A 15,973-nucleotide genomic window follows, 5' to 3' on the forward strand; every position below is an offset into this window, starting at 1 on the left:
ATGGAGGAATAAAGGCAGGCATTTTAGTCACGTTGACTTGACAATTCAACGTTGACTTGGTTCTAACAGGACATAGACTTGACTTATTCTGTCACTAGTGGTATCAGCGTATCATACATTTTACTGTTTTTAATGACTACCATCTGAAAATCACAATCAAATAGGCTCTTTGTGTGTTGGCATTTGAAACAACCCCACTACAGTAGACGAGATGCCAAATAACATAGTCTATCTGATGTCAACGTTTATGATGATGTACACATGTGGTATATTTATTCTGTAGCTTTTATTCTGTTGCTATAAAGTATGCCCATTTTATTTAAATCTCTCCTTGGTTGATGTGGTTAAAGGGGCCTCCTTGTGTAAGTCGGGGGCGCCTGGTCGTTTAGCGCCCTCTGGTGGCGACCGATAGTTTATCACAAGAAGCCCCCGCAATGTGAGCGTCCCACCGGCCAGCCAGAGGAGCCGCTCTTGCCCTCTTCCCAAGTTCAGAAACCACAGCATTTGGGAGGCTGTACACGACTCCGAACTACCCTAGGCTTTCGATTTCCATTTCGATTGCGTTTTCCCAGACTGAACACCCATGAATATTCAAGAAGGACTGTCCAGTGTTTACCGATTTCAACTTTGAAGGCGATTCCTACCACGCTTTGATTTTTAGAAAACGAGGTTGAAGGATTTCTTGCTCTCGTCCTTTTTGTAATTGCTTTAAAGACAGACGGATCGAGACAGCCTAACCAAGATGGACACGAGCTATCTCCTCAACGATGAGCTGAGAATGCCAGATAACGGATCCACTCGGTAAGAACCTAAATACCGCTTAGTCGATCTATTCCGCTAAACTCCTAAACATCATTCGCTGGATTGTATCAACCCCCGAAGGTTTTTCGATGATAGTTCATCACACTCTACAATGACAACCTTTTAAGATAAACTTTTGACAAACTTCTCAACGACCATGTCGGGAGTGGTCCGGTCTCTGAGCCGATGTCTACTCCCGGCCGAAGCGAGCCGGGAGCCGGGTGGCGGCAAACAAAGTACCAGCGAGAGGGACGCGGCTCAGGAGCGGGAAGCACGGCGGAGGAGTAGGGAGATAGACGCTATGCTTGCCCGGGAGCGGAGGGCTGTTCGACGGCTAGTGAAGATTCTCCTCCTCGGGGCAGGGGAGAGTGGAAAGTCAACGTTTCTCAAACAGATGCGCATCATCAACGGGAAAGAGTTTGACAAAAAAGCGCTCCTGGATTTTCGGGACACTATCTATGAAAATATAATAAAGGTAAGAAGAATGAACGCTAAGATGAAGGCCTACAAGTTGCTTGCTGACGTCAGGATTGCATCTTTGACATTTTGTCACTGGAAAACATTTCAAGGCCCCAATTACAAAAAGGGGATTCATGAGATGTTTGTAAATGTTTTCTTCTGATACCCCCCCACCACCACCACGCGCAAACGCACGCACGCACACACCCACACACACACGCACACACACACACACACACACACACAGACACACACACACACACACACACACACACAAATAAGTTGGCTTAAAGCATACAAAAAATCCCATTACTGATTAAACTATAATATTTAAGAACATTATCCTATGATGTACCTTAAACGTAGTATTCTGGTGGGGCCAGATTTGAGCAACTTGGCAATTCAATGCTATTCCCGAGGGATGAGCATGCTACATCCGTCCTGTCACACAGCTAATGGCCAGCTAATCATGTTGCTCACTTGCAATATTTCACAAACACCACAAAAACGCAGCATAATCACAGGATATGACATCAGTCATCAAAACCAGGCAGTCTCTGAACACCAGCTTGAACTTCTCTCAACAACACACATAATGTAAGACAGCACAGTGTCTCTGCTCCGTTTCCTATCCTCCCTAGACAGGCAAGCAGACAGACAGAAAGACGGAAACAAGACAGGCAGACAGTCAAAAGAAACAGGCCGACATAAATAGAGACAAAAAGACATACAGGATGGTAGACAGACACACAAACATACAGGCAGACATAAGATAGATAGGCAGCCTGACAGGCAGACAGACAGCAATGTGTCATAAGTTAAAGAGCAGAGGTCTAAAGCCAGGCCAGTAAACTCTGTAACAGAGCGCCGTGTTTACAGTATAGGAGGAACACAGCTCGGCATTGTGGGTCAGCGACGGTCACCCATGTTCCTGCGCTACTGGCCTGCTGCTGATGTATCAGCATGACGTGAGCAGGGTCAGCAAGGCCCACACCAACTGATAACTGTATTATTGTTATAATATGTTATGTTTATTCGGAAAATGCTGGGATGACAGATACATTTGGACATACACTATGGCTTTAATGTAGGGGGAAAAGGATTGGAAAGGTCAGATTTAGACTTGCACCATTTGGTCATTAAGGCACTTCCCACACACACGCAGACCCCCCCCCCCCCCCCCCCCCCCCCCCCACACACACACACACACACACACACAAACACACACACACACGCAAACACACACACGCAAATGCGCACACCCACACTCATGCACGCACACACGCACACGCAAACACACACGCAAATGCGCACACACACAACACATCTAGAATATCTATTCAATATCATTGCATGTGCACGCAAACTAGCACACAGCTCGTCACATGTTATTGGTAATGCTAAGTGCACTATCGTGGGGTGGTTGGTGTTCTGCTGACCTTGCTGGGCTTCCTTCCTTGCCTGGTCTCAGGCTGAGGAGAGAGGAGTGGAGTTTTTGGACTAATGGAAGTTGTGCAGACAGACACCCAGTGGACGAAGTGGTTCCCAACCTAGGTGCCGGGACCCCATTTGGGGTTGCCGGATATGCATACGGGGTTGCAGGAGTTTGGTGACTTAGACAAGCTGTTGGATATTTGATGGATATTTAAATAGGGTTTGACAGGTCTGATAAATGTTCTGTATATAGATGCCCCTAATGAATCTTCGTAGCCATGAGGGAAGTATTAATCGATTGTGGTGCAATGCACCATCGGTTTTTTTGGGCATTGATATAACGAGCAGATGCTAAACTTATTTGCTTGGAAGCAGATGTGCTAGAATGTCAGAAGTTGAGGTCACAAAATATATGCAGACTCACAAGTAGGGTCATGGGCTGGTTGTGAAAAAAACCACTGATGTAGATGATTAGGAGCAGGGTGAGAACAAGACTGTCAATAAAGATCAGAGAGTGGGTCTATGAGACTATGGGTTAGATAGATCGCTACACATGGGACCACCCAAACTGATCAGTCTAATCAACACGTATCTCCTCTGCAGGGAAACCAGGGACACTTACTGTAATCTGTACTTTGGAAAAAATCAGCAGAACATATGGTGACAGTGTGTGGCAGATGTGTGTTTGTGTGTGTGTGTGTGTGTGTGTGTCTGTGTGTTTCTCAGTGTGTTTGACATCGCTACAGTGTCTGTGTCAATAGCATTGATTGTGATGCACGAGACAGATAATCATATTTCATTGAACATTTACCGTTCAGAAAATGGGGACAGATTCTGTGCAAAATATATTTATAATGTTTGCTGTGTTTGAAAAATTTATGAGAACAACTTATTCTCATAAACTTTCCTTCGTTCCCTTGGAATCACCACTGGTGCTAGTTTCACAGCCAGGATGTTTACAGGGCAGACAGAGAGCAATAACTACAACAAGTTATGTACTGTACGACTAGGTTGTATTATTATATTAAGGTTTTATATGTCTTAACCCCTGTCTCACTCCCTTTCTCACCTACCTGTCTCGCCATCTTGTCTCACCTCCCGGTCTTACCACCCTGTCTTACATCCCCTTCTCAACTTCTTGTCTCAATCCTCTGTCTCACCTTCTTGTCTCACCTCCCTGTCTCACCGCCCTGTCTCACATCCCTGCCTCAACCCCCGTCTCACCCCCATGTCTCACCTCCCTGTCTCACCCCCCTGCCTCACCTCCCTGTCTCACCCCCCTGCCTCACCTCTCTGTCTCACCCCCCTGTCTCACCCCCCTGTCTCACCCCCCTGCCTCACCCCCCTGCCTCACCTCTCTGTCTCACCCCCCTGTCTCACCCTCCCCCCCCCGCCCCACAGGGCATGCGTGTGCTGGTGGACGCCCGAGACAAGCTGGGCATCGGCTGGCAGTGCGGGGAGAACGAGAAGCAGGGCCTGCTGGTGATGTCGTGGGAGGGCCGCGGCGGGGCCCCGGGCGTGGACCCCGGGGAGTTCCAGCTCTACGTCCTAGCCCTGGGGGCCCTCTGGGCCGACGCCGGCATCCAGGCCGCATACTCGCGGCGGGCCGAGTTTCAGCTGGTAAGCCTGCGGGTGGGACGGGGAGAGGGGGTTAAGACGGTTAGAGTAAGGTTGAGGATGTAGAGAACGGTCACGGTGGCGGACAGCGGCAGTGTAACAGACGCGTGTTTGTTCTGTTCCAGTTCCTCTTCAAAGATAGCTATCTATTCTGCTGCTGCTGGCGAAATCAACCAAAAGTAAATAGCAGAACAGTGCATTAAAAACATTGTTTTCCTGCAGCGCAAGCAAATATTTATTAATATTTTAAAGGAGGCATTGTGAAACAAGTGCTCACATGTTCAGACGTAGATATTTCCTCAATGCAACATATCATGTACTGAGCCAAAACATGGATGTTTTGGCTGTGTATGGTTGGATGTGTGTGTGGCTGTGTGTGTGTGTGCAGCAGTACGTCTATACCTTTGCATGACACTCACAACAAATCAATTGGTGACGTTCATAAAAGTGGTACGAACCGTATTTATTTGCGTAAATAATTGCTAAATTAATTGCGGCTTAAAGAACTAAGAATCAGGGATGTCATAATGAAAAGGGCTTATCAAAGTGTAGTTAATTAATAAAAGTATGTTATAAAATTAAGCATTGAGAGTTTATTGGCATTTACAAGGTGCTAGTTTATTGATAGTGAATCTAGTCACTAGACAAACTATTAATCAACTAACATTGATAAACGATCAACCCACTCGATTGATATTAATAGTGTGTGTGAGAGTAGTGTCTCAATAACATAACATGTAGTTTGTCATACCGCTATTCACAGTGGTCACGTAGTTTGCTACCGCGAGTCGAGTCCACTGTTTTGATTTAGTTTGTGTGTTGGCGGGTAATGACATGCTATGGCCGTTATCAGCCAGAGATGAACTTTGGAGATGATGTTGCGGTGTGGAATCATACGGCGTGTTTGGGCTCGCAGTAAAACAAACACAGCTGCACCGCACCGCTTCAGCAGAGTCCTGTATCTGGGGCCAGGCAGGTGTCACTTCCTCCCCCCCCACCCCTGACCTTCCCCCAACCCCCCCCTCCCCCCTTGCTGGAGTCTACGTCTGTGTGTTTGAGAGGGAGAGAGAGAGAGAGCGAGAGAGAGAGAGAGAGAGAGAGAGAGAGAGAGAGAGAGAGAGAGAGAGAGATTGCAGTGTACACTTTTGGTTAAGTGGGACTGTGGGTCTTTTTATCTTGAGTCCCCTACATGATAATGTGAGCATGCTAGCACTACACGACCAACAGAACTCAGTCTGGCTTCGCAGTTAAAAACTGAAACCAGCACACACACACACACACACACACACCCCCACACACACAAATGTTGTAGTCTTGTATTTGTGTGTTGAAATCTGCTGATTTAGCGCTCTCTTTTTCTCTGTCTCTGTCTTCTGTCTTCCCCTGCTGTTTATATCTCTCTCTCTCTCTCTCTCTCTCTCTCTCTCTCTCTCTCTCTCTCTCTCTCTCTCTCTCTCACCCGCTCTCTCTCTCTGGATCCATTTTTCCGGGGGCACCACAGCCAACTGCAGTTCCCAGGAAGTGTCACAACGGAGACAGGAGAAAGAGAGAGGAAGAGAGAGAGAGAGAGAGAGAGAGAGAGAGAGAGACAGAGAGAGAGAGAGAGAGAGAGAGAGAGAGAGAGAGAGCAAGAACAAGTGGTGGTGGCTCTGGGGTTTTAGAGACACCGAGGAACCAGATCTGAAATGCAGCTGCGTCTGTTTGCTTTCCCGATCACACACAGCTTGACCCGAGCTGTAAACACTACAAGGCCCTCCACAGCTCGCTGTAAGCTTCCCTGCGGTTCTCTGCGGAGGAGCCCAGTGCACAGGACACAGGCCCAGTCTGGCCAAGCGCAGATAGCCTAAATATAACAGGGTGGCCGTGAGATTATGTCTAGGTCTAGTGTGAGGTTTAAAGGTTACCCTGACACAACCAGACGAGTGTTGACTATAAATACTACTAGTAGAGTGAGTGTATGGTACATGCTCACACAGATACGCAAAAGGTGTCACTTCCGATGGGATGTCTGCATCGTCATACATGAAACAAATCTCTAAATGTCGGCGACAACGTCATCTTCGAAAAACGTCCGATAAGAATGGTGCATCTAATACTACAAACACAACAGGGCATCGCTTGTCAGCGCACAATAGAGTGTGTGAGCCTTTTCAGGTCTGGGGGGCTGAAAGCCTATAATCTGCCCATACACACACCATGAATGGAGACATTCCTCCTGACTGACTCACACACACCACCGACACACGCACCCAGACACAGACACACACATATAGATAGACAACACACACATCCCAGACGCACAAAGATACACCTCTGTGCAAATGTGCACACACACATACTCCATGCACACACATACACACAGAAACACACACACCTATGCACAGGAGCTGGAGGTCTACTTTACAGCAGTCCACACAGCGATGTAGTGTGTTTAATGTTGTCCTGTATTTACAAATGATTCAAGCTCCGTATTAGAAGTTATTTAAAACTTAAGTAAACTTAAGTGTGCTTTGTTGATTAATTTAATTAATACATACAAATTAAGTTAGTATATATGTTTACTGATCTGTTATGTAATCAGTACTCGTTATTATTACTGATTGACTGTGTGAGTGTAAGTGTGAGTGTGTCTGCGTCTGTGTGTATTTGGGAGCTTTTGCAAGAGCAGCAGCTTGCGTATGCTTTTTTGTCTGTGGGTGTGTGTGTGTTTGTGATGGTATGTGTGTGTGTGTGTTTGTGTGTGTACGTGGGCATGCAAGAGTGGTGATGTTGTCTGTGTTTGTGTGTGTGTGTGTGTGTATGAGAGAGAGAGAAAGAGAGAGAGCTGATCTTCTGTGTGTGTGTGTGTGTGTGTGCGTGCGTGTGTACTTAATGTGTGTGCGCATTTGCGAGAGGTGAGTTTGTGTGCATCTGTGCTGGCGCAGATCCGTGCAAATCTGGGGAATTCCCGTCGCCTCCGATCCCCACCCCCGACATCTGCGCGGGCCAATCACAGCCCTCCGTCTCATGTCCAACTGCTGGGACAGAGCAGGTCAGCCACGAGGTCCGCTGGGTCACATCTCACCCCATGTTTCCTGGCTGTAAACGCCTGCTTTCTCCCACACACACACACACACACACACACACACACACACACACACACAGACACACCCTAGTTCCCAATGTGTTGCCAATTAGTGAATGCACCGAATTCATTAAGATAGAGTAGAAGTGGAAATTGCAACGTTCTACAGAGTGTGTGTGTGTGTGTGTGTCTGTGTGTCTGTGTGTGTGTGTTTGTGTGTCTGTGTTTGTGTCTGTGTGTGTGTTTGTGAGAGTTCTGTCTACCTTGCTAACCCCAACCTCCCTGATGTCTCTCCCATACACAGCTGTTTCCTGTTGAATGTGTGTGTAAGTGTGTGTGCGTGAGAGATGAAGGACCCAAACAATAAAAAACGAATAATCGCCGGACATCAATTATCCGCGCCAAGTTGTTATTCTTTATTTATTAGTGGAATTTATCACACAGCATCACAGACAATTTTAGTTTGGTTTCCATTGGTTTGTTTTATCCTCAAATCCTCGTTTATGGAATTATGACAGTTATGTTGTGTTACATTCAGACATCATTGATGTAATGGGACAAATATTATTCCCAATGACAACAAGGGTTATTGCAAGACCACAAACCAGTTGACAAATTTCATCGTGTTTCTTCTGGCAAGATCACAAAGCTTAAAATATGTAATTAATTAAATGACTTCTGACAAGTTGTTTACTCACTCATGATTTATAAATAGTTTGTGCGTATGTCTTTAATAAAGCTACCTAGCGTAGCATTGGTTTGGTGGATGTTGTTGTGCTTGTTGTCATGGCTGATTAGCAACATTTATAGCCCTGGCGTTACAGGAGCCTGACCAATGGGATATCCTGGAACCAGAGAGAGAGTGGGCCAGGGAGAGAATTCAATGAAGGCAGGAAGTCTAGTGACTCAGTCATTTAGGGTCTGTATTGCTCAATGGTGGGGGAGCTATTCCAGTATGTAGTGTAAAAATCCATGGCGATTTAATAAAAAATGTCTCATGTCTCAATTTCACTTCCAACTTACGGTTACCATTACACGCTGTGTTGACATTTAGATAAACAAATGATAAGCGGCTCCCATTCATAATACGTAGTCATCGTTATATGCAACCAAATGAATGCATCACATGATTGATTAATGAACCTCTTTTCTCTTCCTGTCTGCAGAGCGAGTCGGTGAAGTACTTCCTGGATAACCTAGACCGCATTGGGCAACTGGTGAGTCACTCGTGAATACATGCATTCTCCTTCAAATGATTTCCTGTGTATATATTCCCAGCAAATAAAAAAAACAATATAAAACATGTCTACGTTTACCTTGCAGAGCTACATTCCCAGCAAGCAGGACATTCTGTTTGCCCGGAAGGCCACGAAGGGCATTGTGGAGCACGACTTTGTGATCAAAAAGATCCCCTTCAAGATGGTGGATGTCGGAGGTCAGAGGTCACAGAGGCAGAAGTGGTTCCAGTGTTTCGATGGGATCACGTCAATCCTCTTCATGGTGTCGTCATCTGAGTACGATCAGGTGAGCATGCGGACCCACCCGATCAGCCAAGCACACAAACACACACACACACACACACACACGCACACACACACACACGCACACACACACGCACACACAAACACACACGCACACACACACACAGGCACACACACGCACACATACACACACACGCACACACAAACACACATGCACACACACCCAAATATTATAGGTTTGTCTTAGATGATGTATTCACATCAATATATTTATATTGTATATATGTATATGTATATTGTGTTTATATTTTATAACATATAAGTACCCCCAGGTGTACATCCAATACCGGTAGCCAGTAGTCTAGGGAACCATGAGAAGCTCTTGGGTGCCGACGTCTGATCCAAGAGGTTGCATGGAATGAATACTTTAATTAATACATGAACACATGAAAACATAAATACATGGAACAGCAAACAGGGCCCCGGTACACGTTAAAGCTCTACACAGAGCTGTCTTTGGGGAGAGGACCCCGGTCAAGCGCGGTTGTTCCCTTGGCTACGGCACTTTGTATAAACAAATACAGACCGTTCCCTTTGTCTCTGGGTCATGTGAGTCGGTGCTCAACTTGACCTGTTTGAATGCCGAGAATAGGACCCTGTTAATAAACATTTATTTCTTGACATCATTAAATTATGTGTGTTTGTCTTTATGCGTGTGTTTTTCTTTGTCTATGGGTGTGTTTGTGTATATGTGTTTGTGTGTGAGTATTTCTTTTTCAATGTATGTGTGTGTGTGTGTGTGTGTGTGTGTGTGTGTTTGTCTTTGTATATGTGTATGTGTTTGTTTGTTTGTTTGTTTGTTTGCTTGTATATGTGTGTGTGTATATTTTTGTTTTCTTTGTATATGTGTGTTTCGGTGTGTGTGTGTGTGTGTGTGCATGTGTGTGTGTGTATATGTGTGTTTGTCTTTGTATATATGTGTTTGTCTTTGCATGTGTGTGTGTGTTTATGTGAATGTGTGTGTATGTGTTTGTCTAATATTTGTGCGTGTGTGTGTCTCCAGGTGTTGATGGAGGACCGACGGACCAACCGCCTGGTGGAGAGCATGAACATCTTCGAGACCATCGTCAACAACAAGCTCTTCCTCCACGTGTCCATCATCCTCTTCCTCAACAAGACCGACCTGCTGGTGGACAAGATCCGCACCGTGGACATCCGCAAGACCTTCCCCGAGTTCAGAGGAGACCCCCGCAGGCTGGAGGATGTGCAGGTACTAGCACGCACACACACACACACACACACACACACACACACAATCGGACACATCCCCACGGACACACATGGACGAACAGGGGGAGACACACATGGATACATACACAGGGACACACGGACACACGGACACACACACTCAAAATCCCTTAGTCAATTAAAAATAATTAACTAACAATCCAACGTGTGTGTGTGTGTGTGTGTGTGTGTGTGTGTGTGTGTGTGTGTCTGTGCGTGTGTGTGTGTGTGCGTGTGTGTGTTTGTGTGTGTGTGTGTGTTTGTATGTGTTTGTGTGTGTGTGTGTTTGTGTGCGTGTGCGTGTGTGCCTGTGTATGTGTGTGTGTGTGTGTTTGTATGTGTTTGTCTGTGTGTGTTTATGTGTGTGTGCGTGTGTATGTGTGTGTGTGTGCGTGTGTGTGTGTGTGTATGTGTCTGTGTGCGATGGCAGGCGTTCCTGGTGACGTCGTTCAGCCGTAAGCGGAGGAACCGCGTGCGGCCGCTGTTCCACCACTTCACCACCGCCGTGGACACGGAGAACATCCGCTTCGTGTTCCACGCCGTGAAGGACACCATCCTGCAGGACAACCTCAAGGATATCATGCTGCAGTAGTCTCTCAAAAACACACACACACACACACACATTCACATACACACATCTGCACACACACACACATACACTCACATATACACACAAACACACACACGCATCTGAGCACACATATACACATACACACATCGGAAAGCACACACCTACACAAGCACACGCACACATACACACAAAGGAAAATACACACACACATCACACACACACACGCACAAAAACCTTTGGCCATGGGCTTCTGAGGTAGCTGGAGGACAGCCACACTGAACTGTGAAAGCTGGCGACGAGGCAGAGAGGCACAGGCAACACTTTCCTCCTGTTTCCTCCTCTCCCTCGGCCCCAACACGAGCACACATGTCCACAGCGACCTGTGCAGCGGGCTGGGGGCAGTGGCGGTGAACCGGACCGCTCCGTGGACTCTGATCCTGAGCCTGGGTTCGGGACAAGCTCCTGTGGAACCGTTCTGTGGTTGGCGTGGAGCCGGGTCGGCCTTATCTAGACGTTAATCTGTGGAGTTATATGTTACGATGAAATGTGGTTGAGTGTTTTCTGTGCCTTCTTTATTTTTTTCCCTCAATGATTTTGATTGCGTACACATTTACACAAAACCGTAGAAAAGTAGCCACTGTAAAACACGAGCACTATGAGAGGATTGTTAGGAGGATCTTTTCCGTTTTTAAGATCAAGAATATTCATGTTACTAAATGATAATGCCACTGAAATGAGTCTCCCAAGAGGAACTTGGTGCTGGATTTAAAGTGTGAGATTGCTGCCATGTAGACAATTACATGCCAACATGTGTTTAAGCAAAAACATCGCTCTGTCCAATTTGAATCTATTAATTTGCTTTCCAACAAAAAGACTAACCAACCCTCATTTTGTCATTGGACCATTCAATCTTTCAACCAGTCAACAATTCAGACAAACAAACAGCATTTGTAGGGTAAGGACTTTACCTATAGATGGCAGCAAACTTACAAAATCATGCAGTGCATTGTGTACAGTTAGTCATCCTTTAAACAAATATAGCTTTGTTTAAATGAGAGCCAACCCCAACCACTGCTAGTGAATTGGTTTGTATTAGTTAACCTCTCTAGGTTAAACACACGCTCTTCCATGCATCACTTGTTATTCCCTTATTACGCAAACCCGGTCACCTGTTGATTAAGTGTTGATAGGACACACCTGTTCTGCGCAAAACTGAATTCAAGGGGCGTTTACTGGGTAGCTGGCAGCCCTGCCCCCGACCAGGAACCGCTATAATTAAAGGCCAGATTAGGACATTTTGCCTTCGTTTTACAGTAAGGGAAAAGCTCAAATTCCAACCACAGATGGGAACAAAAGAAAACGCCTGAAGGCCCCTGTGAAAGCAGACTGCAAGTACTGCGTACAGCTTTCAAAACACCAAAACATGTACAAATTGCTGTACTGATTTATGGAAATCAAGCAGCCAATATCTTCTATTAGTAACTGGTATGCAGTGTAAAACAAACAATAGAAAAGCCTATTGTGTACAGACAGATCAAAACAAGATCTGTGATCATGCCGTATTGTAAGTTATAATAATTCTGTGCTCCTTTCCAACCACTTATGGTACCAGTTTTGTTTGTTGATAGAACATGCTGAGATCATACTAAAGAATACAACTTTCATTTCTATTCCAGGAAGGTCAATAAAGCCATATTCTATTATATTCTTTATCACTCTAGGGGATAATCAAAACACTGAAATGACCCCAGAGCTGCCAAGCTAAAATTATAAGATGGATGGCCATTTAATTTGTCTAAAAAGTGAAGTGAAAGGTCTCGCTTGAACAACACAGTATAAGACCAATGTGGGCAACATTAAGTCAAAATAGTCTATCAGTGACCTTTCATTGTGGTGAGGACTCATTCTTTACGTATTCCTCCATCTTCATCCCTTTATTCTTCCTGGAAGAGGAACATGGAGGAGCAGGGGGAACAGCTGCCTGAAACCACTCCTCCTCCTCCTCCTCCTCCTCCTCCTCCAGGACAATGGAGGTGATTGTGGCTCCTCTCCTCCCCAGCAGACAGTGGGCTGGGGATGTGAAAGCTCCTAGTGTACAGCTTCACATGCGCACGAAGCTGCAGCTCGTGAATTAAATTATAGCCGATCTTGTGTTCCTGTGTCTACCGCCGATTACCCCCTCCCCCCGACCCTAACCCTCCAGCCCCGCACCCAGCCCACCCACCAGACACAAACCCCACCTGCCCCCCCCCCCCACCACCACCACCACCACTAGCTGATTTTAAGAGAAGCACATTGCTGGCCATTTGTGAAGCAGAGTCGTAGGCAGAAGGGAACGTCAAAACCTAACGACGAGCACTTCCTGACATTTTGTTGTGATGATGTATATAAACTAGTTTTGGTTCTTTTAAGAGTTTTATGTGTGTGTATGTACTTCTGTTCTGTCTGTATGATACTGTAATCCATCTGACTGACCCTCGGGTCACGTGGTTCATCAAGCAGTCACCGCGTCGCAACAAGACCGCCTCCTTAACGGTGTCTCTCCGGTGTTGCCGCGATGTCTGTACCTAACCTAACTTTGTTTTTGTCGCGTTTTTTTTTTTGCATTTTGTCTCGAAAGCCTCTTCATTGCACTGGATCTCTCAGAGCTCAAACGAACACAGCGGAGAAAGAGACTGCTCTGATAAATGAAGAAATAAACTACATAAAAACCTAATATGGCCTTGTGGTTTTAGATTGGAGCTGGTCAGTGCCGTGGTGGTGAGGTCACACAAAGAGCCGTCAGATGCCGATATGCTCATGCAAGCCTGCTTGTACAAGCCTGCTTGCTGCCTTTTTGTGTGCGGCCGTTGCAGATGCATGTGATGCCGTGGTGTGATGGCACAACGACAGGTCATGAATGCGATGTTATTGTTGCTGAAAAGAGATAACGAGAGGCAGGAGGCCATGTCGGCCTGAATTACTGTTAATATTACTTATTAATAAAGGTATATCATTAGTCTTAATATGCAATACAGGGAACTGGGAAACTTTTCCCAGAACCATTCTAAAATAATGTTCCCCGTTAGTTCCTTTCATGTTTGAACTGGATAGAATACCGTGGATTTAACAGTCGTAATTACAGTCTCGTAAGGCAGTGTTTTGGTGTACAAATTGCCCTTTCTGGAGGAACAGGGGACCAGCAGCATTTAAAGCGCAGTCACAGGAAACAGGATGTCACTCCCGGTTCACGCAGTTTAATGGGAGAGGCATTGATCCAAAACCAAGAAATCAACCAGACTATTCTATTCTTTGGGTTCATGTCCAAGGACGTTTGCCCCAAGGCTCACAGGAAGTGTCCGGAATCGCACAGGGAACCAAGAAACAACTTTGCCCGGCTCAAGCTTTTGTTTTCACAGCGGTTGGTTAACAGCGATTTATTTACATTCTGAGCTAATTTTAAGATCCACGCCTACACACACACACACACACACACACACACACACACACACACACACACAGGCAGGCACAAACACACACAGACACACACATGAAGGCACAGGCACAAACACACACACAGGCACACGCACACACAGGCACACACACACACACAGGCAGAGGCACACACACACACAGGCACACACAAATACTCGCACAAGCACAGGCACACACAGTCACACACATACACACACACACACACACAGACACACACACATTGAAAGGTTCCTCCGTCAGGGCTCCTCAGCCTGTCCCCTGGGGACTGCAGCGAGCAGGCAGAGAGGGCAGGAGGAACAGACAAAGAGAGGAAGAGGAGGACAGTGGGAGGGAGCAGAGAGAGAGAGAGGGAGGGCTGGGTGGTCGTGTGGGTTGGTGGGGGCGGTCATGTTTACTCCACTCAGCACACTTCCTGCCAGGACCCCCGAAAAAGAGAGTTTAATGGCATAATTTTCTCTCTTTCCCTCTCTCTCACTGTCTCTCCCTCTCTCGTTGAACTCACTGTCTCACCGTCTGTTTGTGTATGTCGGCCACGGAGGTGCATACACACACATAGCGCACACACACGCGCACACACAAAACGGGGTTGTTTGTCCATCCAGAATGAGGGTCAGGGAGTGGCGCCCCCAAGTGGTCTCTGGGAAACATTCCCCAAAAGGGATGTGTGCTTACATAGCAACATACTGTGGCCACTATTCATGTTGTGTGTGCAAACCCTCTTCCAAAGAAAAATCATCTGTGGTTTTAATAAGCTAGTAGCATAGTATAGTATATTCTAATAGTGTAGCCCGATTTAAATGTTTGCAAATTACTGAGCTCATCTGTGTGTGTGTGTGTGTGTGTGTGTGTGTGTGTGTGTGTGTGTGTGTGTGTGTGTGTGTGTGTGTGTGTGAGCATAGAATAACCAAACAAATAACTTTATGTCAATTATCCGAGGGCAAGGTAAGGATTCCTTTAATAAACAAAATACCTCATTGTACTGCACACGTTTTTCAAAGACAATCAAACCAAAGTGAAACAATCAGATTCCTTACTGAACACATCACTTTAGGATAACTTCTTTCAGAAAATAAGTTGCCTGGGTTTTTATTGCTATGTATGGGTTGCTCAATCATATAGAACAGGGGTCGGCAACCCTAGGCACGCATGCCACCACTGGCACGGGGCAGCATAATCATTGGCACACTTAAAAAAATAAAATAAATTAAAAAAATATATATATTTTACTTTTATTATTATTATTAAAAAAAATCACAGCACAATGTGGCAGCATAATCATTACTACCGACCTTTTTTGCACTTTATTCTGTTTTGGGCATTTCCTCCCAGTGCAAATATGTTTAAATTAGTTACAGAAACCAGTGATCTGAAATGGGATCAATTAATAGTTTTTAAACCTATGTTGTGAGTAATAGAGTAATGAAGAAAATATTTAAAATATTGTTGCAAGTGGCCTTTGTGCATCGCCTTCACATGGTTTTGCAAAGCTGTACATGTCGTAAAGATATTGATGTGGATGGTTCCAACATTCTCATATATTCTCGTTTTTTACATTTCTCACAGTGCAAATATGTTTTTGAATGAGTTTCTGAAAATGGTGTTTTAAGATGGGACATATGTCATTTTAATTTGTAAGCCCATGTTGCAAATATAACAACCAAAAAAACATTTAAAATGTTGATGCATGATTGTGGACTATATGGAAATAGTACAATTCCAGGTCTTCTGGAAATGTTTTTGGTCGCTGTGTCATAATTCAGCTTAATTTTTAATATATTGTTGCTT

The 15,973-nt window shown here is 45.5% G+C and overlaps 1 protein-coding gene across 1 annotated transcript; it reads left to right on the top strand.

The window, feature by feature from the left end:
* Positions 1-507: 507 nt before the first annotated feature.
* gna12a (guanine nucleotide binding protein (G protein) alpha 12a) lies at positions 508-13,409 on the top strand. Its single transcript, XM_079729266.1, has 6 exons — positions 508-1,276; positions 4,096-4,314; positions 8,542-8,592; positions 8,699-8,899; positions 9,920-10,126; positions 10,574-13,409. The coding sequence occupies exons 1-6, from the start codon at positions 959-961 to the stop codon at positions 10,733-10,735; spliced, it is 1,158 nt and encodes a 385-aa protein (XP_079585392.1). The 5' UTR covers positions 508-958; the 3' UTR covers positions 10,736-13,409.
* The last annotated feature ends 2,564 nt before the right edge of the window (positions 13,410-15,973 follow it).

Source organism: Pollachius pollachius (assembly GCF_949987615.1).
Source record: "Pollachius pollachius genome assembly, chromosome: 2".
NCBI lineage: Eukaryota > Metazoa > Chordata > Actinopteri > Gadiformes > Gadidae > Pollachius > Pollachius pollachius.